This window comes from Nyctibius grandis, chromosome 26 (genome assembly GCF_013368605.1).
Source record: "Nyctibius grandis isolate bNycGra1 chromosome 26, bNycGra1.pri, whole genome shotgun sequence".
In the NCBI taxonomy this organism is placed as follows: Eukaryota; Metazoa; Chordata; class Aves; order Nyctibiiformes; family Nyctibiidae; genus Nyctibius; species Nyctibius grandis.
In genome coordinates this window covers 5,921,063-5,945,945 of record NC_090683.1, presented here as the reverse complement: position 1 = coordinate 5,945,945, position 24,883 = coordinate 5,921,063, and the positions used below count along the sequence as shown (strand labels likewise).

Sequence of the window (24,883 nt, the reverse complement as noted above, 5' to 3'; positions counted from 1 at the left end):
GCAACAACTAATGAAGAGCTTGAATTAATTGTAAAAACAGCACTGGAGACTCTGGACCACTCGTGCAGCATTACCTCGATTGTTACCATGGAAAAGCAACTGTGTCCCCTGAACCGCTCTGTGCGACACAAAGCCAGCCCCAGGCTGAGCTCTGGCTCCAACCTCGAGCCAAGCTGCGCTTGTGCAAGACAGGAGCTGTTGGGCAACTCGCTCTGAGGAAGAGACCTTACAAAAGGAGAGGTTTCCAAACTCGATGCTGGCTGTGCGGGCACCGCCAGCTCTGTCTGCTGACAGGTGAGGTGCCAAGGTACCCCCTCCTCCTCCTCTGGTGGGATGCCTTCCCAGACAATCTGCTTTTCAGCTCCTGGCACTCTCGGGCTAATGGGAAGGGAAGGGAGGTCGGTCACCACATCCTTCACAGCACAGCAGGGAGAGGAGTGCACTGATCCCAAAATATGACTGTTCACCCCAAAAATGCTACAGCAAATCCTGTGCTGTCCTCCCTCCGCCCAGGACCACACTGCTACAAGGCTGAGCTGAGCCAACGTGCTGACAACACCCAGGGCAATCTTTTTGCCCCTTTTCAAAGGGAAAAAGAAATTAAATCGATTCCCAGAACAGTTGCCACATCCTGTATTCTCCTGAGAGACGCTGACTCAAGCCAAAATCGCCGCTGGATGCATTTTCTTCCAGCACAGCATCCTCTGAGCACACGTCTGCAGATCTGCGACATCGAAGCTCACGACACCGGTTCAGGGCATCGTCTCGGATGCTTCAACGCAGCCTCTCAGCAGAACAAAGTCCCACAAAGAAGCATCACCCACCAACGCTGCCCGTTTCTGTGCCCACCTTGCCCTTCCAGCTGTTTCTCTGCAAAATCGACGCTCACATTTCTGTTCTGTGTCTTGAAGTAAGAGAAGGGAACTGGGGACTGCTCCTTGGCCCACCCAAGGGACCGAGAGCCAAGCAGTCACCACTGCGGCACCAGGAAATACCGGCACAAGAACCCAGCCCACAGCCATGCGTCAGGGCTGGGGACTTTTGCTGATCCAGGGACACCTTCAGGATATAAAACAGGACACGTCTGGACAACACCCTTCTCAAACAGGCTCTTCTCTTCCCACTAGTGAAAGAAATCCTTATCTGTGCCAGTCGTTATCCCTTCTATCTGTTTATTTCTGCTTGCCAGAGCTTTCAAGCCCTACGAGATTTGGGTTTACCTGGAATACTCTCCCAGAGAGTCAGCACCTGTCCAGATGAGGCCATTTCACCTGACTGGGTGGCTGGATGTCAGCTGGGGAGCGGTAAACTGGTGCGAGGCAGGGACTGGGAGCGGTAGACTGCCTGCCAGACCCTTCCCACCCCCGGGAGGTCCCAGCAGCCACGACGAAGGGAACAGCAAACACAGCTGAGATGGGCGAGACCCAAGAGGAGGGACCCACAACCCCAACCCGCCTCTCCCTCCTCTGTGCGAGGGCGTAGGAAAGCACCCGAGCACGGGAGGACGTGGGGCGATGGGGCAAAGCACGGCGGCCCCAGGCGAGGAGAGACCCGCGCGCTCACCTGGCTCTGAAGCTCGCTCTGCTGCTTTAGGCGCAGGTTCTCGGGAGTGTCTGCCACCATGGTGAAGGACTGCTTCGGGTAGTGTCTGCGGAGAGGAGGGAGGCCGTTAGCCACGGTGTGCCCACGGGCCACCGCCACGCGCTGCCCTCTCCCACCCACCCCACAACCAGCCCCCAGGAGACGGGAGCAGCGGCACGAGAAGGGCTGCGGACACCCCGACGCGCAGGTTCAGCGGTGGCCGTTTGGGATGATGGATTTCTGCACCTCATGCCTTCCCCAGCAGATACACATTCCTCACTGGGTTCCCTCCCAACCTCAATATATTCAGCTAAACTTCTGATTTATCAGAAAAGGGGAAGGGGAGGTTTTCTCCCCAGGGGACAAAGCCATTCCAGGTTTGTGCCTGTCTGATTTCTGGAGAGAACTTAAGGGGCAACAGTTTTAAACTGTCAAGAGGGTGGATTTAGGTTGGATGTAAGGATGAACTTTACTGGGAGGGCAGTAAGATACTGGAGCAGGTTGCCCAGAGAAGTTGTGGATGCCCCATCACTGGAGGTGTCCAAGGTCAGGTTGGACGGGGCTTTGGGCCACGTGAACCGGTGGAAGGTGTCCCTGCCATAGCAGGGGGGTTGGAACTAGATGATCTTTGAAGGTCCCTTCCAACCCAAACCATTCTATGGATCTATTAAACAGCCCTCAGGGTAACATTAGTCCAAGCAAACGCTGCCAACACTCTGGTTTACAATGACTTTGCCTGTTTCACTGTTTCAGCTATGAAGGGTCAGAGGGGCGCGGGGTGGTTTTAGTTCTTATTTTACCAAAGTTTCAGCCACACAAGCCTCACGTTATGGTTTCCTGGTACTGCAGAATATCACAACCCTGGCATAAAGCACGCCAGCAGAACCATGCCTGTCTTGGGGTGCAGGCTGTGCTGCTTATCTGCACCAGCTCAACGTGTTCAGTGAAGCCTTAGGACATGCCTGGAACGGGAGTGTGAAGCAGACCTCCACCGTGGCCTGGCTACAAGCCAGCAGCTCTTGTTCTGAAGTGCCACAGAGCAGTTTCTGAGAGCACACGCAGCCTTTGCGATAGACAACGTAAATCAGCAGTCAGAACAACTCAGGTACTGGGAGAAAGTAAATATCTAACCCTAAAGCTGGAGGCTGCTACGAGCCCTGTCCAAGCAGATGGGGGAACTTCACGTGGCCACTTCACATGGCCATTCCCACCTCCAGGAGACAGGGAAAACAGCAAGAGGCAATTCGCTGACGTAACAGGGGAGGTTCAGGGTGCAAATCCCTCTGGCTGGGCTCAACCAGACCCCGACGCAGTTATTTCTAGTCTCTCATGCTGCCCAGAAGTGGCAGGCTCTGTCCCAACACCATGATGCTTCACCACTCAGGTCCCAGTGCTGGTCCTTCATGTGGGGTCAGCTGCATCCTGCATCAGAGGATGCTCTCGTCCACGGGCAGCTCCAGTCCTGGCAGCCGGCCTCGCTCTATCTGGTTGACTGCAAGCGGCGCAGAGGAAGCTGTTTGCAAGAGGAACATTTCCAGACTGCTCAGCACTGGCTGCCATGGAGGCAAAGCACAACACTCCCCAGGAAATGCCCAGAGAAGAAACCTGACACTGAACAGATGGTAAGTGCTCTCACGGGATGGAAAAGAAACCAAAGATCCCACAGCAGCACTTCAGTTTATAATGTGGAGAGCAAGAAGGGGAAATGCCTTTTGAAAGGGTGAAAGGGAAACCTCCAACAAGAGTTGAGCAGGATTCCCAAACTTGATGGCAGGAACAGATTGCAGGATTTTAGGAAAATTACTGCCCAGGGCAGGAGAGGGGGTGGGAAGCACAGGGACAGCACCAGCACTGCCCCTGCTTCACGCTGAGCACACGTGGCAGCACGTCACGCCGCAGCTCAGTTTCACTTTAAAAATACATGCAAGAACTTGGATAAATTCTCTTGCAAAGCCAGACAATGTGACTGTCCACCCACTGCAGCTCTTGTAAGAGGTGACCAGGACTAAGAGGTGACCAGCCCACTGAAAACAGACCGCAGCTCCTTGCAGAGGACAGCTGGGAGGTCCTGCTCACCCCTGGGGATCTGAAGGCTTTGAGCACAACACTGATCCCAGTTCCAGGGCTGAAACTCTGACTGTGCAGCCTCCAGTCCCCACATCTCCATCCACATAGCCCAACTGGTGGCTGAACCAAGCTCTCCCCCATGTACACAATAGCTGCAGCTCCGGTCCCTTCCCAGACCACATGAAACGGGTCTTTGTGGGTCTTAAGAAGCCCATGGTGTGGGAGCTTGGGTGCTCCATCATTAGCAATTATCTAATTGCAGAATCAGCGTTAGCACCTCTGCCCAAGGCTGATCAAAGTGTGGTCAGATGAGGGCAAACGAGCAGAAAGGCAGCTGCATGTGGAGGAGGCTGGTTGAAAGCTGCTGCCTCAGAGCAGGACAGCACCAGACAGGCAACCACAGACCTGCAAGAGCAGCACATACCTCAGTAAAGCAGCAATGCAGGAAACTCGAGAATAAAAATAGCTGCCTCAGCCTCACTGAAAAAATAAAGAGAACTGCCCCCCCTACACACACAGAAACCAAACAATGCAGATGTGGTTTGCAGAAAGGGGAAAAGCCAACTCAGCCAGCAGCAGCTCCCAGGCTGCTCCCCTCCCCAGCCCTGCAGGGGAACGCACCCTCCAGCCAGCTTCTCCCCAAAATACACCACCACCCCCCTGCTCCGGGTCTCATCCTGCTGGACATCACCTGCTGCCGTGGCCCAACACCACCATCCCAGCCACCTGCTGCTCCAGGGGACATGGGAGTCACCACCCGGGTCCCAGAAGGGTGGGAAACGCTCTGCCCACCCCAGCCCCCACGAGGACATCCATCCCATGAGCATCCCATGGGTATGGGCCATGAGACCCCAGCCAGCCCTCAGGGGAGCAGAGAGGACACAGCTGTGCCCACACCAAATAAGCCTAAATTAACTCTCCACAGTGTCCCCAAACATCCAGTAATAAGATCAAAAAGGACAAGAATCAGTTTCACACAAGCAACAGATCACCCACTGCTTGAAGGCTATAGTTTAATCTCTGTTTAGATTAACCTGATTAGAGGGGATATAATCCTGTGTGTTCAGGATCCCTCCCCGCTCCCTTCGGGCACTGGTATGTCCAGGCTTCACGCTGGGATACAACATCAAGGAAGGTCTTTCACCAAGCTACTGCCTGCGGTGTGCTGCAGAGAAATTCCTGCATTAAGACCCCAATCACGATAAAACCTGATTCTCCAGGAGGGTCCTGAGCTCACCAGGACACCGGGCAGACACCACGCTGCAGGAACGGGCATGGGTTTGCCAGTTATTTAAGGACTCTGCACATTCTGGCCACAGTTTCTGCTCTCCCAGCAGCCCACAAGCTTTGGTGGCCAAGGCAGCACACGCCAAAGGAGGCTGCGTTTAACAGCCCCTGCTCAGGGGTGCGGGTACCTGCTGGGCAGAGTCAGGAGCAAACACCATCAGCAGGACATGGGTGGGTTTTTTGTCCAAACCCAGGAGCCATTAGGCAGCTGCTGGGGGAGCTGGGGCTTAATTAACAGGAACACTAATCCAATAAGTGCTGCACCTCAGTTTACGGGAGCACGGGATGACAGTCCTGAGACTTGTCTCTTGTTTTACTCAAGTTCCCACTCGCATCCTGGAGCCCTTTCCTGAGTTTCTTGGAAGTCACAGCCTGACTCGTACTAAGGTCAAAGAAAACAAAGCCACCTTTTAAGTACAAGCAGCTCAAAATCCAAGCGCCCTCCCAGATCGCTAATTCTCCACTTGCAGGTCAGGTCTGGAAGGCAACAGGCTGTGCAGAGCAGCCCCAGACCCACCGTGAGGATGGGAACCGAGCTCTGTCCTGGTCCCACGAGGAGAGCCAGGTGCCATCAACACTGCCCAGGCGCTTTGCAAATCCAGAGGACTTTTCCTGGTGCTCAGCAGCAGCTTTTGCAGAGATCTCAGATTTTACCAGCCCCATGCCCTGAAGGGCACAGGGATGGAGGGCTGCGTGCAGCCCCAGCACCATACGGCTCCCGTGAAGGGCAAATGCAATTTAAGTTGTGTTCACCACCAGCCAGAGCCACGTTTACAGCTCAGCCGCGGTCCAGGAGCTCCAGCCCTATCTGCTGGTGCTGCCAGCCGAAATCATCCCATTGCCATGGCAACCGCATCCCATGCCCTGGGCATGCTAATAACGCTTGGGAGACGACAAGCCCCCAGCAGCAGCCTCCGGATGCAGGGAGGAGGGAAGCCCCAGTCACTGCGAGGGCTGGAAACGGAGAAATCCATCCCCATGGAGGTCCAAAACTGCAAAGCCACGGATGTAGGGGAGAAATAACACAAATAATCTGCAGGACAGCAAGCAGCTCTGCGTCTGGCATTTACAGGAACATGGTACCCACAGCGGGCTGTGCCCTGCTACAGCTGTAGCCTGGCGAGGAAGAGAGAGCCACAGCCCAAGCCAGAATTAGGTTTCCGCTTCTGTCAGATTTTGAGGAAACCTCCCAAGGATTTGAGGCAGCTTTTTACTCAGCCTTGAGCCCCTACAGACTGTTGTTAGCACGTAGGAGTAATCTGCCCGCCTGCGCTAGGCGTAGGAAGAGATGCACAAGTTGAGTGTCTTCCCCTAAGATTAGGCATCGCTCTTCTCCCCAGCTCACAAAATCTGCCTTGATAAAGGAAAGGCATCTCAGTCCGTGGGGAATTTAAGGTCGGGGTTCCCGATGGAGGAGCAGTGACAGCTCCCCGCTGCCGAAGCCAGCGCTTCCCCCTGCCCAGCCAGTACAAACACAGACGCCCGGATCCCTGCCACACACCAGAGCGGGGAAAAACCATCTCCCAGGCATGAGAATCAGCCACAGTAATAGTTCAGCAATAAATTAAATCTTAATGAGAAGGCAGCAAGTGAATTGCCTTGGGTTGGGAGCGCAGGAGGCAGAGTGTGCGTGGGAACGGGGCGTCTGCGGGATCTGCAGCAAAGATGGGCTCGTCCCTCCTCGCGTGGGGTGGTCTCGGGGCGGAGCAGACCCAGTTCTCCCCCTTCTCACAGTTAAAGCCGAGGAAGGAGCAGAGCTGTGGGTCCTCGCTGCCCTCCCCCAGCCGTCACCATAAATAGGTCTCGGCTGGGGAAGCAGGGAAGGGGGAGGGTGGTCATTGCTCAACCTGCCTTGCTCTTTCAGAAGCCTGAGCAACGCATGCCAAATCCACCCGTGCAATTACCCAACAGCCATCCTCACCAACAAGGACCAGAGCCGAATGCTTCCAAAACTGGCACCAGCAGGAATTCTGGTGCCCACCAGAGCAGCTTCCACGCAGCACCGAGCCTAAAGTCCGTGTAGGAAGAGGCTCTCTGCCAGCATCACACTCGTGTACACCCCTTACCACATGCACACCTGCCCTGATGCCCTTCACTCCCTCCCTCTGCTGCACAAACACTTGTTTCCTAAATTAGTGCGACAGGTAGAGAACCACGCAGGGAACAAAAGTAACATTAAGAGAAGATGGAGCCCTGAAGGGTCATTAGAAAAACCCTCCAGGCTCCACACGCTTCAGGCACAAGCAGCCCGAGAAGACAAACGAGGAGAAGCCACTTCAAACCATCCCTCTTCTGACAAACTGCATGGAAATAATGAGTCCCACGCACCCTCAGATGTGACATTTGTGTAAAGTCTGCTGCTAAGTAATAGCTGTTCAGGCAAAACCAGTACAAGAACAAATGGGAGCCAGGGAAAAAAAAACAAACAACAAAACAACACCATGTGAGCTACCTGTAGGGATGTGCCCCTGGTTCCTGCCTCTAGCTGATGCTACAACAGGATCCAAACACTTTGCTCCTGTTTTGGCAGGAGCATCATGGTGTTTTCCTGCTGGAGGGGACAAGGATGCAGGAGGGTGAAGCAAGTTTCAGTGGGTCTCAGGGACCACCTGGTGCTCCGTGGCTTTGGTGACACCATGGCAGCCAAGGTGCAGAGCCCAGGCAGGGTCAAGCCCTTGGCACCCCCCAGCTGCTCCATCAGCCAGGCAGACATGGATTATTTTAACAACTGATGGCGAGGAGCTGCTGGTTTCCAGGGCAGAGCTGCCAGACAGTCGGTGGATTGGCCTCGCACATCGGGGTCTCTCCTCGCAGACCCTGCTGGCATCCATCCCCTGCCTGATTAGAGCTTAACAAATGGGACACAGGGCATCCCTCCCCCACCCGAGCCCCCGCCGCGGGGCGCTGCTGTCAGATTAAGCGAGGCGGCACGCGAATATGTGGGGCAGTGGGACACGTGGTGGAGCGAAGGCTCGGCACTCGCTGCGGCAGCAGCAGCATCGTACCCTTGCTCAGGGCTGGTAGAAAAATACCCCCTTTCATCTGCAGCTCCACAGGACCTCGGGCGATTACACCCATCAGGAGAGATGCTAAGAAAAGCCACCCCAGATTTCACACCCTGCAAAAGTAATTGAAGAACCAGCCGAGGAGGGGAGGAGCAGTGATGGCAGAGACAACCCCACTTTCCAGAGGTCACCACGGACACCCTCACACAGCCACGGCAGAAAGAGCTCACCTGGTTCATCTGGGGAGCCACGAGCAATAGCTGCACAACCAAAGGCAAGGCTAAGGTAGGAAGCTCCTTTGCCAGGGCCATTAGGAAGCAAACACAGACCCCTCCTCCCCATACACCAACCAGAATCAGCCCCATTTCCAGTCCCCAGACTGGAAAGCTTGGTCCCAGTTTCCTTGTGTCCCATAAGTCGATGACACCTGAGCTGTATTTTCACCTTCCCAGACCCAGCGCTGTAGCATAAAGGGTTTTTGCCAGTGATCTCACCTCCAGATCAACGTGACTCTCCAAGCACTTGTACCCCATCGCATCCCAGTCTTGCTCCAAAAGCATTTGCACCCCAGAGCTGCCTTCCCAGGAAGCCAAGGTGAGCAGCAGCACTTGACCTCTGCCTTTGGAGCTCTGCACAAGCTGGAAACAGAGTTAAACTTCTCCAATAGAGAGACTGGTGGGACACAGATGTAAAAACTCACTTAAGTGCATCATGGCACCATCCAGCTGTTCTACAAAGAACCAACTGATGTGGGTCTGTTGGCTACAGGACCCAGACTCTGCATCTTCAGCATGACTCAACCAACCCCTCTGTTCCTCCAGCAAGGCTGGTTTACACCACAGATCATGTGTGAGATGACTGTCTAGAAGAGCCTCTAGCTCAGAGTGTTGCTTGTATCCAACACAGGCTGCTTGAAGCAAGTGCTCTGGGCAGACTTGTCCAGCAAGCAGCAGCACAGACTTTAGCACCAGCTGCAAATACTCTGTCCCTTCCCCACCCACAAACCTGCACCTCCAAGAGGTGACAGTCACCTTTGTGCAGCTGCATCGGGGTTACGGAAAAGAAGAGTTAAACAAAGGAAGCAATAGGCTCTGCTCTGCCAAAAGGCTCCCAAGTTCACATCCTGCCTTTCAAAGAGTTGCTGATTCTTGGGGACAAGCTTAAAAAAAATAAACTGTTCTTTTTTTTAATAATAAAAACAGCACCACGTTGCTTTGCAGAGGGCTTGCAAACATCCTACCATAAAAGCGCAGGCTGCAGAGAGAGACTTCGGTTCCTCCCAGTATTTCTGGTGAGAGGCTGCCAAAATGGCTGGTCCAGCCCTCCACGCGTGCAGCTGCCGCCTTCTCCCAACATCTGCTCTCAGCCTGCCTCAAAAATGGCTTTGCATCGTGTAATTCCACAACTTTGTAGGATGATGTTTCTCAAAGACCCTCCCTGCTGCCCACCCAGCGTACTGGTGCCAGGCTAGCCCAGGGCTGGAGGAGGCAAGAGGAGCGAGGCCCACTGCCACCAGCTGCACGCTGCCCCAGTAAAAACCAGCCTGTTTTCACAAACCTGCTTTAATCCACAATGGAAAGATTTCAAGTGAACTCAGGGGAACGGGGGTTGCCAAGCTGTGAAGTCAGAAGTCACTTCTGGAAAGGGCTCTGCTCCCCCCTCCCATCGCTGACCCCCCAACACAGAGCAGCGCCTGTCCCGTCCTCCCCCCGCTGCCGTTCATGGGAACAGAGCAGGCAGCGCAGCGGAGCTGGGTTTTTCCACAAGGTTTTTTGGCCCCAGGCGTGGATAAGCAAGTTTAGGAAAGTCAACATTCATCCGCAGCCTGGCCCCCCCAGCGAGGTCAACGCCGGGCAGCCCTCGCTGTATGCTCAGCCCAAGCCCCACACTCCCGGCTCCCAGGACGCCGTGGGCTGCTGCCCCCTCCCCAGGGCAGGGCTGCGGGCAGCTGCCAAGCCCCAGAGCTCTGCCCGACCCCACAAACCCACCCCGAGCAGGGAGAGCTGTGCGGCTACCAGCCAGCCCAGTGCAGGGGGAGCAGGGAAGCCAGCTCGGTTCTGCTGCACCCCATGCACGGCAGGACAGTGACAGCGGGAGGACCCTCGCCCAGCGATGCAGCACACTGACTACACAGGATAGTGTTTCTTGGAGAACAAGCTCACTTACCATCTGCTTCGCCAGGATGAGATGATTTAGTCTTTAGCAATAAGCAGGCATCAAACCCCTGGAGCAGGAGCACATATTCTCCTCCTCCTAACTCCAAGAACAGTTAGGAAACATCTACCAGGTGGGTGAAGAATGCCTGGGGCTACTGGGAAGGAGCAACATGGCAATGCAGGGTGAGCCCAGGAGGGAGAGGAGTTACCTGCAAAGAGTCATGGTGAGATTTCCCCTTGCCCCCTCTCCCACCTCTGCAGAGGCTTCACCCACAAATGCTTGGGGCTCTGCACACCAGGGCATCACTGGCTTAAACTCATCTCCAGTAGTGTCCACTGCAGGGAGAAACCAGCCATGGGGAGGAGGTAAAGCCACGGATGGGGCGGAGGGAGGGCAGCAGAAGCCCAGAGAAGGATTTTGGATTTCTAGGAGGAATAGTGTCAGCTGTGAGAGGTCTCCCCATCAAGCCCTGATACACAGACAGCACTTGGAGTAAGTCATCCTCCAACACTTCAGAAGACAGAGGTTCCACCCCAAAGAGGACTCACTAACATTTGCAGCCTTCCAACCATTAAATCACAGCATCACTCAGGGGAGCTTTCCCGTACCCCACATCCCCTCTCCCCCGCAGAAGATGAACCAGCGAGCCCTGCCCCAAACGCAGCAGAGGTGAGGCACAAGTGCCCCGTATCCCCCAGCTCCTCAATGCCACGTGTGCTGGGGTCCCCCCCCGCCCCACGGCAGCAGATGGGGAGCCCAGCTTTCATTTACACCGAGACAAAAAGCAGAGTCTGTTCAGAGTTGCACACCAAGGCAGAAAGGCAGCTCTGCTCATCCAGAAACTCTGCACCAATAAAGCATCGGATAAACACCTGGACTCCGTCCCAGCACCACAGTTGTTCCTCTTTCCCTTCCTGCCCCCCCCAGAACTTGGAAGATCACTTTATTAACATAGTAGGCTGCTACCAGATGGAGCGGAGAGGGATGCCAAGAACAGATCACTGGCTCCTTATGAAGCTCAGGGCCGCTCACTAACTTTTTCCAAGCCCAGAGGTATGGGACTGCCTGCTTTGAATGGAAAGGGAAGGATCTGAACGGCGAGATCTGCCAGGGAGGCCTTTGGGGTCTTCACCAGGGATTAGAGGTTTTACAGCCCCTGTTCGGAGTCGCTGTGCCCCAGTAACACGAGGTGCTGGGTCTAGGGACGCTGGGCAGGGCAGCCACCGAGCCGGGAGCCGCTTGCCCTGACTCAGCGAAGAAGAACGTCAGCCCCGAGATCCCCGATCCCCGGGGACACATCGCACGCCACCGCCACACCGGGTGGGGCTTCTCTGCAAGGAACGTCAACGCCGTGAAGGGAAGCTGAAGTCACGCAAATACGGCAGATGGAGGGAGTGGGGACCCCGCCGACACACCTACATGAGATATTTCTGGCAGCCTTGCTTAGCCTTCAGCCCCTTTTTGAGGGGAAAAAATGCAGCTTAGCAAGGGGGATGTGGAGATGCAACAGCACAAGGATCTCCTTGTGCTCTGCACCGGTGGGGCAGCCCAAGCCAGGACTCGAGCAGAGGGGCTCGGCCAGCAGCACCGTCTCCCATGTACCTTCAAACAAAGGATGCTGCACGTCAGGCTGCTTCTCCATGGAGGGGGAGGAGGGACTGCTGAGCAAGTAGGCCGTTAACTTCCCACCAGCTAGGCTGCAGCAGTAAGGAAACAAAAAAAATCCAGCCCTGTGGGGTGTGCAGGCAGCAGACAGCCCCTCTGCTCGGCCGTGCTCCAGTGGCAGGACGCCAGCGCAGGGGATGCAGGCGTGCAGCCAGCGCAGGGCTCTCCAAGCAGAGATGCACCCAACAGGGCGACTGCTTGTACACCAGAACGAATCCAGGCAAACCCACAGCTCTGAGAGAGAGTCTAGCCTCAGGTCTCACCTCGATGTCCTCAAGGGAGATGAGCAGAACAACCCTGTAGCCAAGGCAGAGGCAGAACAGGAGCCCCTTGCCCAGGATACTGCTCCTTCTCCCCACCCAGGCGAGCTCCTCTCTGCATTTCAAGCAGCCCAGGGATGGCTCTGAAGATGCTGCTTCCCCAGACCAAATACACAGCTTTGAATGCTCAGACAGGATTTTCAAGGCAGGGATTAGTGCTGCACACAGAGCCACGGCAAAGCTCGGAGCTGCCAGTCACCAGGGATGTCTGGAAGGAGGGGACCAAAGCCCTGCTGCAGGTGCCACCTCCAGTTGGGGCTCACAGCTAAGGGACACAGCCCCGATCCCCCAGCCTCAGCCCTGCCAGCTGCAGCAGAGCTGTTATCCCTTCAGCACAACAAGTTAAGACATTAACACCTACATATAATGTGTATTTGGGAGCCGCTGGTCCCCTTGAACACACATGCAGTCTTGCCCATCCTTTGCAGCCGGGCTCTCCCCCACCCTTCATTTGCAGAAGCCTCAACTTCACCTGGATATTGCCCTTCCTCCATGTCTATCTCTTTTAGTCCAAAGTGCTCACACAAAGAGATGAGCCCAGCCTCAAATGGTGCTTCTGATGAACAACCAGTCACCCCAGTACCCAGCAGAAGTCAAAAGAGGAAGGGTGAGGAGGGTGGAGACAGTCACGTCTGCCACCAAGCAAGTTCCCGACGCTGATGGGCATGGGAGGGCAGAGGGGAGAGTTAACCAGCCACCTTCTTGAAAGGGTTCACACAGATTTACTGCTGGGGTAACGTCAGATCAGGAGGAAGCCCAGCCCTCTTCCTCCTGCTCTCTTGAAGAAAGAAACTCAGGAATTTGGCAGAAAGCCACAGCTCAAACAGAGGAGACCCTGTGCTAAGGCATGTTCAGAAAAGCAGCCTCTTCCCTGCCAGGATAAACGTTGCTTTTCCACCCCCTTCTCGGGGGACGGAAGATGTTGCCCCTCAACTCCAGCATCAGCAGAGGCTGTTTGGAGGGGGTGGGCTCCTTCTGGGCTGTCCTTGGGCCAGACACACTCACCTTGCCTGGATGTTTCTTCCTCCCCAGGATACTGGGGGGCAGCAGCTGAGAAGGAACCAAACCCCCGCCCTCTGGCTGGAGCTTCCCTTCACCCCACATCTGGGCATTGCAACCGTGCAGCCTCCACCCAGCAAACAAGGGGCTGGCAGCTGCCAGAGGCAAAGCCTCAGAGCCAGCAGTTCTCAGCTGCTCTCACTTCCCTTTGCTTTAAGGCACAGCCAAGCAAGGTGGGAAGAACAAAGCACTTAATGTGGGTTTCTGTGCACAACGTGAACATCCAGGGCTACCCTGGGGTAGAGGCGAGACACAGCCATGCCTTCTTCAGGGAGGTTGTTAAAGGGTTAAGACAGCAAGCCAGCATCAAAGGGAGCTCTCAGCAGAGGGGGCTGAGAAACCGAGATGGGTCGAGGTTGCGCAGACTCCTTGGAATCTCAGGAATTTCCCATTATTATCCCACTTCCCTTCCAGCAGCCTGGAGGGAGAGAGCACAAGAACAGGACCCCAGACCCATCCCTACGGGCTGGAGCCAGCAGCACCCGTGGGTGGGCATGCCCCAGCACCATGTGCCAGGCAAGGCTCTCTGCCAGAGCTGGTATCAGGGTGCCCAGATCCAGAGAAGAAAGCTCTGGTTCAGGACACTAAGAAGAGCTGAGGGATCTTATCTCCTGCAGCTCACTCAAGCTCACAGATCCCAGGCTGGTTGAACCACCACCACAGTAGGTTTAGAGACCTTCATAGTCCAAAACCAAGCATCCCTCTCATCAATTCACCCTACCTCAGACCCCAACTTTCCCCCTCATACTACTCCAGTACATTCCCAGCTTCACCTCAGAAGCTGAAGCTCTAACAGTGCTGGTGGCCCCCACACAACTAAGAGTTATTTGCTACTTTTCACACAATTGCCACCCTCCATTTCAGGTGCAATCCCAAGACACAACCACTACCAGCCAAGACTTACTTGAATGCTATAAATCTCATCCCAATTCAACAGAATTTTTGATTGCAACTTGTCCAAGGTCATCACCACCTAATATCAGCAATAACCAACCTCCAAGAGAGCTACAGAAGCAGGAGGTTTTTGCTAAGGCACCGTATGGTTGATCGTCTTACCACTTCTTTCAACTTGTCTTAGACATTAATAGGGTAATACCCATCTTACAAGCATGCTGTCAGGATTAATGTTTTTAAAGTGCTCTGTGAACAGACCATGCTCTACAAGCACTAAGTAGTATTATGTTATCTAATTTTCCTTCTAAGAACTGAATGTGTAAGAAGCAGCAAGGACAATCTTACTGCAAAGCTGCTTTATAGACATTAAGAAACATGTCAAGGAAGCACTGAGCTCTATGTGCATAGGGACTGAGGAGGGACCAGCACTCATTGTGCTACAGCAGAGCCCAGAAAGCTGCACAATTAAAGGTCCTTCTTGATAAGAACCACCTCTGCTCTGCCTCCATCTCCCCCACACTGCTCAGGAGAGAAGGACTTTGCATTCAAGCTGTATTTACCTGCAGATGCATTCACCTTCATAACACCCAGGGCAAGTGCCAGTAGATGAGGGTGAACGCCCTCGACCACAAGCCCATCAGCCCAGCACAGTGACACCCGTGTCCCTCCGTTTCACACACACCACTCCCCCTGCACAAAAGGGCATTTCTCCTCTCCCCAAACACCTGTATTCAGCTGGGGTGGTATAAGCACGTTTGTATTTCCCCTTCTTTAAGGGAATACAGATTAAGATCAACTCCATGTAAATGCCTGCCTGTATTTGAATTTTATTCACCTTTTGTCTGCCCAAGCTGGAACTGGAGAGTGGCCATCAGCTGGCATTTAAGCCTGGAAAACACTGTTTTAATACTGGCATTAATTGGCCTGTGTGAGCCCTTCAGCACAGGCTTCACATGCGCTCCCAGAAAGTGACACAGAGCAGCAGGGACAGTTTCTGCAGAGGTCAGGGTCGCCCACACCCCTCATTTCAGGAGGTGAGGACCAGTGCTTAAGAGGGTCCAGCAAATCCCACAGCATCTCCCAGGCCCAACAAGAGCAGGTAACAGAGACTTACGCATTGCAATACGGCTTCTTCTCGTAGCCCTTGTAGTTTTTCATGTTTAGGGTCATCTTGCAGGTCTCGCAGTGGAAACATGCTTTATGCCAGAACTGGAAACAGAGACAAGAGAATCATTAACATGAGTGACTTGCAAATCAGGGCCACGTCCCACTAGAATCGCACAACTCGAATGCAGCGGCTCCTCCAGCCCAGGGATGTCAGGGATGGCATCCACGACCCCTGCAAAACCCAGAGGACAGAAAATATTCCTGCTAGTTTAGGACACAAGTAAATCCCTCCCGACCCTCCCAATGCATCTTATCTCAACAGGGCAGCAACACTTGTGACTCGCACTATAACAGCACCTTGCTTCCTTATCTCCAGGCCAGGAATTTGCTGGATTTGGCCAAATAAAGGACAGGAGAAGCCTCTTCCTATGAAAGAGGCACAACATAAACCCCGGTGAGCACGGAGACTGTCAGCAGAGTTAAGAGCTGTGGTTTGTGGGCTTCAAAGTTGCTGCTTTAGAGTTTTTTGCTGATGTTAGCCAAGAGATAGCCAGAAGAGCAGGTCAGGTAAGGCTGCACACAGACACCGAGCCAAGCAGAGATAGAGAAGAAAAGGTTCTCATGAGAAGCAGACAGACAGATGGCTCAAAGGTCCTCACCACAGATACCACCCTTCTGCCTGCAACTGCGGTGGCTAATCCCAAACCTCACAAACTCTGTGGCCCCAGAAGATGCAGGATCACCCCAAGCACCCCTCAGCCCCCCTCTCCCCACGGTGGGGCTGTCAAGAGCTACGGCTGCTCTTGCCAGGGCTGCAGCCTAACACGGGGCAGGGCTGGGGACACAGCAACAGGGCAGAGGAGCTGCTGGCCTGATGCTTCAGCGAAGGTAGTTTTTGCATCCTCTCCCCCCCAGCTCTGGCAGCAGCAGCCTCAAGGCAACCCCACGCCCAAGCTGGGGTCTGTGCTCCAACCACAGCCATGCAGCGGCTCAGCTCTCCTTTTAACCAGCGAGACACGCTCAGACTCAAGGCTGACAACCCCTGAAATGCAGATCATGATCCTACACTATGGGCTGCAACACTTAATGAACTCTAAAATGTTTTAAGTTTTTAGGGTTACTCTTAAATAATTTCCACTTGGCACCTAACTGGCCCGAGTGGCTTTCTGGGCTGGAAGGAACCCGATGAGAACAGCTCAGAGCTGCTACCAAGCAGACCCAGGCTGATGCCCTGCCAGTCACCAAGTGACCAGACTTGCAAACCCCAGGGGGACAGCTGGCGGTTGTTGCTACGATTTCCACCCTTAAGCTTTTAAAAAAAACTCATTTCCACCACTGCAACTCCTGGCTCAGTCTGTGCTCCTGCAAGGAGAGGGTAAGAGCCAAGCCCTTGTGCCACCCACCCGCAGGTACCACACCCCGGTGCACAAACACGCTGCCTCTCTACCAGGCTGTGACTCAGCCCCGAAGCACAATTTGCCACCTTTCAGTTGCTCAGAGCAACATATTTGTTCTTTTCCTCCAGTTATAAACGAGTTCCTCCAGAACTCGCTGCTAACAGCGAGAAGGGGCTTCTCACTACGCCATGTGCTGCTCTGTACCAGCACCCCCGTTCACATCCAGCCTCACACAGGATTATTTCCCCCCACTCCCAGCTTTCAGACTCTTTAAGGACAGACATATCCACAGCTGAGTCCTGAGCTCTTCAGGCATCTTGGAAGTTACAGCCTTTCGCTTGAGTTACTGCCACATTAGAGGTAATTAACAGACATCTCATCAGCCATGCACAGCGTTGAAATAGCTGTGCATAAATACCAGAGATGCCACTATAAATACGCAGAGATGAACTGACAGCCGACGTGACTTCAGAGCCTCTTCCTCCGAGGAATACCCAGGCTCCCAAGAGCCAAGGCGTATCTGGCAAGGCCAGCTGTCCCCTGGCCCACGGCAGCCTCCGCAGTAAGCACAGCAGAAGCGATGCACTCAGGAGGCCTTTACCCCCTGCCAGAGAACAATTAATGCATATTCCTGCCTCAGTTTGCATGAGGCACTGTTCAGCAGAGGTGTTTCTGTCCCAGGGCTCTTACAAAGGACTCTCTGCAGCCTGAGCATTACCCCCAAGCCTTGCTGCCCCTAAACTTTGCCTTCCCACTGACAGCATTAATGCCATATCCATGACTCTAAACCAGCACTAAAAGGAGGGCTGCGACACAGCACCGACACAGGGGAACCGCAGCTATGTAGGCTTCCAGTAATGCTCCAGCACAGCTGCAAGAGAAAGAGGACAGGTTCCAAATAGGTTTTTAGAGGAGCATTAAGGCCTGTGCTTTTCAATTCTGATGCCCTGAACATCTGGAGCTGACCCCAGGTACAACTGCACAGCACAGCTCGCCCCACGTCCCAGCAGGCCGTACTCGATGAGGAGCACGCTGGCTGTGGTCCAGGGAGAGATGGAGCCCGTCAAGCAACTCTGCCACTCACAGATCCAGGGACAGAGCTCACAGTACACCTTGGTGTATCCTTTATGGCTCATGCTACAGCCACACAACATCCCTCTGCCAAGCACAGCCATTGCAAGCATCACTTGAGACTCCAGGGTTAGAGGACAACATAAGGAGAGGCTGCTTGGGCTGAAGGCAAATCCTTGGTTGGGTTTAATGCACTGTAACGCTAATCTTAACTTCTACTAATTGTAGAAAAAAAGTCACCCAACATCAGCTTTACGTGGCTTCAGCAGTTGCAGCTGCAATCACCAAACCCCGCGACGGGCGGCACAGGAGATGTCACTTCCCCAGCGGAAGCCAGCCCCGTCACCCAGCACCTTATCCGGAGAGCTGGCGGGGCTGGGGGGAAGGGAACACCACCCATTTCCCCGAGCCCGAGCAGGGCATTTGCCTTTCGCAAGGTGACAAAGTGAAAAGTCAAGAGGCGGAACTCACAGGCAGAGTTTCGCCCAAGCCAGAGCCGTCAGCAGGCTCGAGCTGCTGCGCTGCATTTGTGCAGCCTGATAAAGCAGCAAGTTTTCCTTCTTTGCTGTAAATCTCAGAGGGGGAAATGGACTTTCCTGATTTTACTACCAGGAGAAAACCAAGCACATCTGCTTGTCAACACACCAGCAACAGGCACTGCAAGCTAAAAGGCAGCGACACACAGACTTTTCCTCCCAGAAACCCTTCATTATTGCCGCCTGCGGTTCAACTTCAGCGCTTATGCAAACAACGCCACAACTGCCCTTTCGACTTTGCTCGGGGTAGAGCAAAACCAGGGGGACAGCCGCTCCAACGACACCGAGCTCAGCCTGTGCTTTTACAGGGAGAGGGCAGGTTCTTCCAGCCACCACCTCATCAGCCAGAAACCCCAGGAAAAATTAACACAGGGGGAGTTAATAGGGGGGAGCCATTTGGGTAGGGGTGTGCTGTATGGCAGGGCTGACCACGACATGATTTGTAGCTAGAGAAAGCCAATAAGACCCCTAGAAGCACACAATGATGGCTACAGCCTCCTGCCTGCTCCCGCACACACAGCCTCAGGATGGGCATTACCATGCCCTCATGCCAACACACAACTGCCAGCTCAGGAGCAGCACAAACCCCAAACACGGGGTGCACAGGAGGAAGCAACGGGTCGTCCCTCCCTTCCCTTCCAATTAGCCACCATTTGGATACCCCATTGCTACTGGAGGCCAGCGCAGGCCCCAGAAGACAAGAGCCACTTCACTGCTCCAACCAAGCCGGAGGGTCCCTGGGTCACAGGGCTGATAGATCAGCTTCAGGCCGTTCCCAGCTTAAGGAAGAAACATCATCTGTTAAAAATGCGAGGAACAGGGTCTGCTGGAGCTCAGGAATGCCGCTGCATTCTTCGAGTTACTTTTTTTAGTCCCTAAACTGGTCGTCCCAGAAGCCTGGGAAAGAGGGGGGAGGAGAGGGGCTCAGCTCTCCAGGAGGGGTGAGCGCAGAGGGAAACCCCATGGGAGATGTGCAGGGCACAGACACACCACCACCACCCTCCTCACCCGGCACTGGCAGAGACACATGTCAGTGGAGCTTTATTTTTGATGGGAAAACACTCAAAAAGAGAGACTCAACGCCTTTGCGCCCCGCGTTAAGGCAGGGAGTCCAAACTATAGCGACTGAAATCTGGAACAGAGAAGTATCAATTGGGATGGAAGAGGAGGAAAAAAAAAATGAGCTAATGCAAACCAGATGAGGCTCCCGGCTCCAGGGGAAGCGTTAACTGTTGCTTTCCACAGGCGCCCGGCTGCAGCTTCCCCCGACGCGGGGGCTGCTGATGGTTTTTAATTATATATATAAGGAAAAAGCCCCCAGACTCGTGTCTGCGACCGCTTGGGCAAAGGGCTCCTGTCCACAGCCCCCAGCGCGATGCCACCTCAGGTACCCCCAGGGCTGGAAGATGCGTGGGGACCCCCCAGGACCCTAAAATAGTGGTGGGCAGCAGAGAGATACCCCATGGAGGTGGGGAAAGACCCACCCCACCTAGAACCAACCCCACAAAGACCCCCCCCACGCGTGAAACTCACCTTATCCAAGCAGTTCACCTTCTCGGTGGGGTACACGATCTTCCCGCAACGAGCACAGTTAGGATTCATGGTTAAAGATATTTTGGGGTGGGTTCAGCCCCCACCCGCTGCCGCCGCCGCTGCTGGGACTGGGCCTCCGCCCGCGCCGCCGCGACCCTAAATAAGGGGGGGGGGGAAGAGGAGGGGCAACGTGGGCGCGCGGGGGCGGAGCATACGCACACGTAGACCCTCCTCGCTACGCAAATTGCGGTGCGGGCGCGCTCGCCGCCCCCTGAGGGTTCCTTCGCGCCATGTGGCAGCTTTCCACGCGTGCGCAGCCGCCGTTACACGCGCGGACGCCGCGTCCGCGGCGTCCGCGCGTGTAACGGCGGCTGCGCACGCGTGGGGGCGCTGTAAGCAGGCGCCCGGGAGCTGTGACAGCACGTGGGGGTATAGCTCAGTGGTAGAGCATTTGACTGCAGATCAAGAGGTCCCCGGTTCAAATCCGGGTGCCCCCTTCGGGTTAAACTTTTTTTTTTTGTGTGTGTTTTATTTTTTTTTTAATTAAAATTTAATTGAAATGCATCGACACGAAGGCGAAGAGAAACATCCCGACTTTCGCAAAGGCTGTTTGCAGCCAGGTGGGCAGCATCAACTCTAGTCAATTCCAACTATTACGTTACAAAAACCTCACTAAAAACATTAATTTAATTCTTATCGGGACATAACACCTTAATTCCTCATTCCAGGAGCCTGTTATAAAAGAACAAGCCTCGGCGAGCGCTAATTGTAGGCAGGCTTTAATAAAGCACGCCCACATCAAAGCTGCGCTCCGTTCTCTTTCCCCCTTAGCACGTTTTCAGGATGAGGCTTAAAATTGGTTTCCTTCGTTTTCAAAGCAGCTTCTCTGATCCCCGCACAAAGGCGCCCACTCCTTCCTTTTCTGATCACCTCGCCCAACGCTTCCCAGCCTCCCCGAACCACCCTCCCACCCTTTCCTGGCCTGTCACAGCTTAAAATAAACCCGAGCTTTTCTGCTTATCCAGCTCTTTGGGATGTTGTGGGTGGTTTTTCCTCTCTCGGCTCAGAAGATGCTGCTGGGGGAGGGAGGCTCTTCATCACCCAGACGTTTTGGGTGCGCACCACTTGTTCAGCCTCACCCCTGCACGCAGCAAAGCTGCTGCTGCTTCCCTGGGGCGGCCGAGGGCATCGCTCCACCGAGGGCACCTCTCCACTGAGGCCCGGCTCCAGCTGCAGTTTTTCTTTCTCTTTTTTTCTTTTCTTTTCACATTACTTCTGGCGTCTGAAGCATCCATCCCCGGCCCCCTGACTGGGTTCACCCCACGGCTTGGCCTGTGCTTTCCTCCCGGTGACTTTGCAGGGGTGACGGGTGCGAGCTGACGTCCCCGGACCCTGCTCGAAGAGATGTGCGAGGCAGCACCGCGTTACATTTCACTCCATTTACATTGTTATGGTAAATAACGCTTTGATGTTTGCCTCTCGTTAGCTACAAACCACGTTTGCTGTTAGCAGTTGATGTTATAGCCATGAAATGACAAGAAGCTTCTTTGCTTTCTGAAGTTATTGTCTTAAATATCTATTTCCCATCGTTTGCTTTCCAGCCGTCAGGACGCTTTCTTAGCAGAGCACTCAGAGAACCAGGCAGATGAAATATTACCAGCAGCGTCGCTTGTGCTTTCCTCCAGAAATTAGATTTAGGCAATCCCTGAGTACATAAAAAATCATTTATTGCCACTAAGTGAAATTCTCTTTCGCTTTGTGGTGAATTTACCCCGGAATTGGCAGGATCGCTGGGGCCGAAGGATTCACGTGGTGCTGCAGGAAAGCAGTGACAAAAGCAGTGTTCAGCGCGCGGGGGTATAGCTCAGTGGCAGAGCATTTGACTGCAGATCAAGAGGTCCCCGGTTCAAATCCGAGTGCCCCCTTGTTTTCATTTTTCTCCCCCCTTTTCCCTCTCCTTCCTTCCACTCCTCTTCCCCGAAACCGAAACTCAAAAAAGGAGGATTTTCGCCCCAAATTGTTGCCGCCGCGAACCGGTCCGAAAGCCTTCCCCGCTGCCCGTGACCCAGGCTCCGGTCCGAGCCAGCCGGTGGGGAGCGGGGAGCGCAGCGCTGCGGGGGCGGCCCGGCCGCGGCTGTACCCGTCCCCTCCCGGTGCTGCCGGTACCGGGGGCGCCGCCCCCCGCCGCCTCTAGGGGGCGCGGCGGGCCCCTGCCGCCGGCGCCACGTGACTTCCCGCGGCGCCACGTGGCTCGCCACGTGACGTCTGCCGGCGCGGAAGGGGCGGGGCGCGGCCCCATATCCCGGCGTGCCCCGCGCGCCGCCCTTTCTTCCGGCGCCAAGATGTCGAAGCGAGGTGAGGCGGGCGCTGGGCCGGGGGGTGGCGGCTCTATCCGGCTCCATCCGCCGTCCCGGGGTGTCCTGGGGCGTCCTGGGGCGGGGGGCTCCCGGATGGCCGCTCGGGCGGGGTCTGGCGGAGCTGGGGGCCGGGCAGCGGCGTCAGGTCCCGGCCTGGAGCGGAAGGCGCAGGCGGTGTCGCTAACCCGGGGGGGCGCAGGCTGGGCCTGGAGCCCGTTTGTGCTCTGCCGCTGGGGTCTTAGTCTCCTTCTTGACCCGCAGGACGTGGCGGTTCCTCCGGTGCGAAGTTCCGCATCTCCCTCGGTCTCCCGGTGGGAGCTGTGATCAACTGCGCTGACAACACAGGTGAGCGCGGCCGCCGCCGTGCCCCCGCCCGGGGAGGCCCGGTGTAACGCGGAGGGCAGCCGGGTGTTACACGAGTTCATAAAAATCACTTTTCCTTCCGAAAAGCTCCTGTGGGGTCAGTGCTTGTGGCTCGGTGAGGTGTGGCAGGAGATAGCGGAGGTATCGCCGGGGGATGCAGCAGCCCGTGCTGTTGGCTGCAGTCGGTGATGTGACACGGAAGCGTCTGCCTGGGCAGCCCAGTTAATGCCGGCGCTTCTCTCTGCAGGTGCCAAGAACCTGTACATCATCTCCGTGAAGGGGATCAAGGGCCGCCTGAACAGGCTGCCGGCGGCTGGCGTGGGCGACATGGTGATGGCTACCGTGAAGAAGGGCAAGCCGGAGCTGAGGAAGAAGGGTGAGTGCGGAGTGCTGAGTCCCGCAGCTCCTGCCTGCGCTGTAGCGTCCCTCCTTCGCAGGACGGAGAGGCAGAGGCTGCTCAGCCAAGGGGAGGACGATTCCTCCCTCAAACTTGACGCAGAAGGTGGGCACCGAGCCCCTGGAGCGTCACCTCCACCCTTCTAAAAAGCACTTGCTGGGTCTGCGTGCAGTGGCTCAGGGAGTTGTCGTGGAAGGGCAGAGCAAAGGCATCGCTTTTGGGTGAAGTGGCAGCCTGTGCTGTTTATTTCAATCAGTGGTGTGACATCCTGCCTTGGAGAAAAGGTTTGCTGCTGCTCTGGAGGGGAAGGGAGAAGTTCTTGCTGAATATTGTCTGTGAATGAGTGATATATTTAGAAATAAAGGTGGGAAAGTGGAAAAATTCTGAATTGTCCAAGTGTAGACACAGCTGTAAGCGTTACAGGGACAGTTTTAAGTGTACTGCTGACTATAAACTAGGGCTTCTCTCAGCAAAGCACTGCAAATGTGAGATAAAACAAACACCAAACCTGTGCACGGAGGTAGATGCTGCAGCAGAACAGCCCCTCTGGGGTGTCTGTTGCTGGACTGTGTGGTTAACAGGGTGTTTGTGACACCGAGCTGCTCATTTCTCTTTGCAGTCCACCCAGCAGTGGTCATTCGGCAGCGGAAATCGTACAGGAGAAAAGACGGGGTGTTCCTCTATTTTGAAGACAATGCAGGAGTGATAGTAAATAATAAAGGTGAAATGAAAGGTACGGACCAGAATCCTGCCGCAGTGGGCGAGAGGGGAAGGCAGGGAAGGGTGGGGGGTGGCACTGCCAGCGGGCAGCTCTCTGCAGGGGAAGAGGACCCAGATTCTCCTCAGAGTAGGAGAGCGCGGTCGGGCTGAGCTAATGTTCGTGTAAAACGTTGCCCTGAACCATCTCTGCACCCGCTTGGGCCTCGTAACACGCTGTTGTCTTGTTCTCTTTTCCAGGCTCTGCCATCACAGGCCCCGTGGCCAAGGAGTGTGCGGATCTGTGGCCCAGGATAGCCTCCAACGCAGGAAGCATTGCATAAACGCGCTCATCTTCGTCGAGATAAAATAAAAAGTCCTTGTACCAAATCAGTGGTGTCTTTCTTGCCAAAGCGACCTCCTCTGCCGAGCAGGACAGTGGGACAATGAGGGAGTTAGTGCTGGGAAACCTTTTTACGGAACTCCTTGTGTGGATGTGTACTTCAGCAGGAAAATGGGATTTGGAGTGGTAATACCCAGTGCCAAGTCTCTTTTTCAGGCAGGTTCCTGTAACATCTGGAAGCACATTACACTGGAATGACTTAAATTTTAGCAATACTGACTCAATTGATCCCATTTCTGTATGCATGGATAGAAACTAGGAGGTGTCTATAAAAGCCCTTCTACAAGAAGCCTTCGTACAGGGGCTCACAAAATTGTAGGTCTGGAATTTTCTTCCAGAACAGGCAATTTAACTGCTTTAGAGGTACTGCTCTGATTTTTTGGGGGAGGGGAAATGTCTGAAACAGATCTGTACCATGAGCTGCAGAGTTCACTGTGGACAGCAGCTCTGAAGAATATTTCTTAGACGTGCAAGGACACATTGAGGTCGCTGCTGCTGGCTGAGGTAGTGGCTCAAGCACATGCCCCTAAACCCTCCATCAGTGGTGAAACAGGCCCTGAAGTTGATTCCTAATTGCAAGTAGAAAGGATGATCTGAACCTTCAAGATGAGAGTTGAAAGGTATGTCTGTGAAAGCCCCTTGTGTGATGTGAAGTTGCTTGTAGTTTTCCTGCTGTTCCTCCCTGGCTGAAGCAGGGCCAGGGATGCGTTGGGATGTGAGCTGCAGGTCAGCTTGTTTCTTGGCCCTCCTGAGCAAGGGCTGCTGGAGGGGTAGAGAGGTTGCCTTGTACCTGCGCTTGCCTGTGAAAACAGGTGATTTTTGTCCTGGATATTGTGGCCCTGGTGCCCTGTAACACCCAGACTGGCCCCAGCACACAGTGCTGCTGGGGCCCCAGGGCAGGTAATGGGGTGCTGCTCCTGGGACTGGCTGCAGCACATACCTCAGGCAGCCCCTGCTGTGGTTGGGCTTGGCTCTGCCCTGCACAAAG

At 54.8% G+C, this 24,883-nt stretch overlaps 2 protein-coding genes and 3 non-coding genes across 5 annotated transcripts in view; 4 read left to right on the top strand and 1 right to left on the bottom strand.

Moving 5' to 3' along the window:
* Nucleotides 1-19,806, bottom strand: part of LASP1 (LIM and SH3 protein 1) — a 31,073-nt gene extending 11,267 nt beyond the window's left edge. The window contains exons 1-3 of the mRNA XM_068418638.1: nucleotides 19,680-19,806; nucleotides 15,150-15,244; nucleotides 1,564-1,648 (exon numbers count right to left, since the gene is read on the bottom strand). Coding sequence (XP_068274739.1) covers nucleotides 1,564-1,648; nucleotides 15,150-15,244; nucleotides 19,680-19,748 — 249 coding nt within the window. The 5' untranslated portion in view covers nucleotides 19,749-19,806. The remainder of the gene's footprint in view (nucleotides 1-1,563; nucleotides 1,649-15,149; nucleotides 15,245-19,679) is intronic.
* Nucleotides 19,807-20,104: 298 nt separating this feature from the next.
* On the top strand, nucleotides 20,105-20,176 carry TRNAC-GCA (transfer RNA cysteine (anticodon GCA)). The gene has a single exon. It is a non-coding gene; the product is annotated as a tRNA-Cys (tRNA).
* A 1,356-nt stretch (nucleotides 20,177-21,532) lies between these two features.
* TRNAC-GCA (transfer RNA cysteine (anticodon GCA)) lies at nucleotides 21,533-21,604 on the top strand. Its single transcript has one exon. It is a non-coding gene; the product is annotated as a tRNA-Cys (tRNA).
* A 352-nt stretch (nucleotides 21,605-21,956) lies between these two features.
* Nucleotides 21,957-23,882, top strand: RPL23 (ribosomal protein L23). Its single transcript, XM_068418738.1, has 5 exons — nucleotides 21,957-22,034; nucleotides 22,298-22,381; nucleotides 22,647-22,775; nucleotides 23,416-23,529; nucleotides 23,754-23,882. Exons 1-5 carry the CDS (start codon nucleotides 22,022-22,024, stop codon nucleotides 23,834-23,836), a joined length of 423 nt encoding a protein of 140 aa, XP_068274839.1. The 5' UTR covers nucleotides 21,957-22,021; the 3' UTR covers nucleotides 23,837-23,882.
* Nucleotides 22,933-23,065, top strand: LOC137673990 (small nucleolar RNA SNORA21). The gene has a single exon (XR_011049789.1). It is a non-coding gene; the product is annotated as a small nucleolar RNA SNORA21 (small nucleolar RNA).
* Nucleotides 23,883-24,883: the final 1,001 nt, after the last annotated feature.

Coding starts and splice junctions, on each gene's coding strand:
- RPL23 (XM_068418738.1), top strand. Junction 22,382..22,646: donor CAACTGCGCTGACAACACAG/GTGAGCGCGGCC, acceptor TTCTCTCTGCAG/GTGCCAAGAACCTGTACATC. Junction 23,530..23,753: donor TAATAAAGGTGAAATGAAAG/GTACGGACCAGA, acceptor TCTCTTTTCCAG/GCTCTGCCATCACAGGCCCC.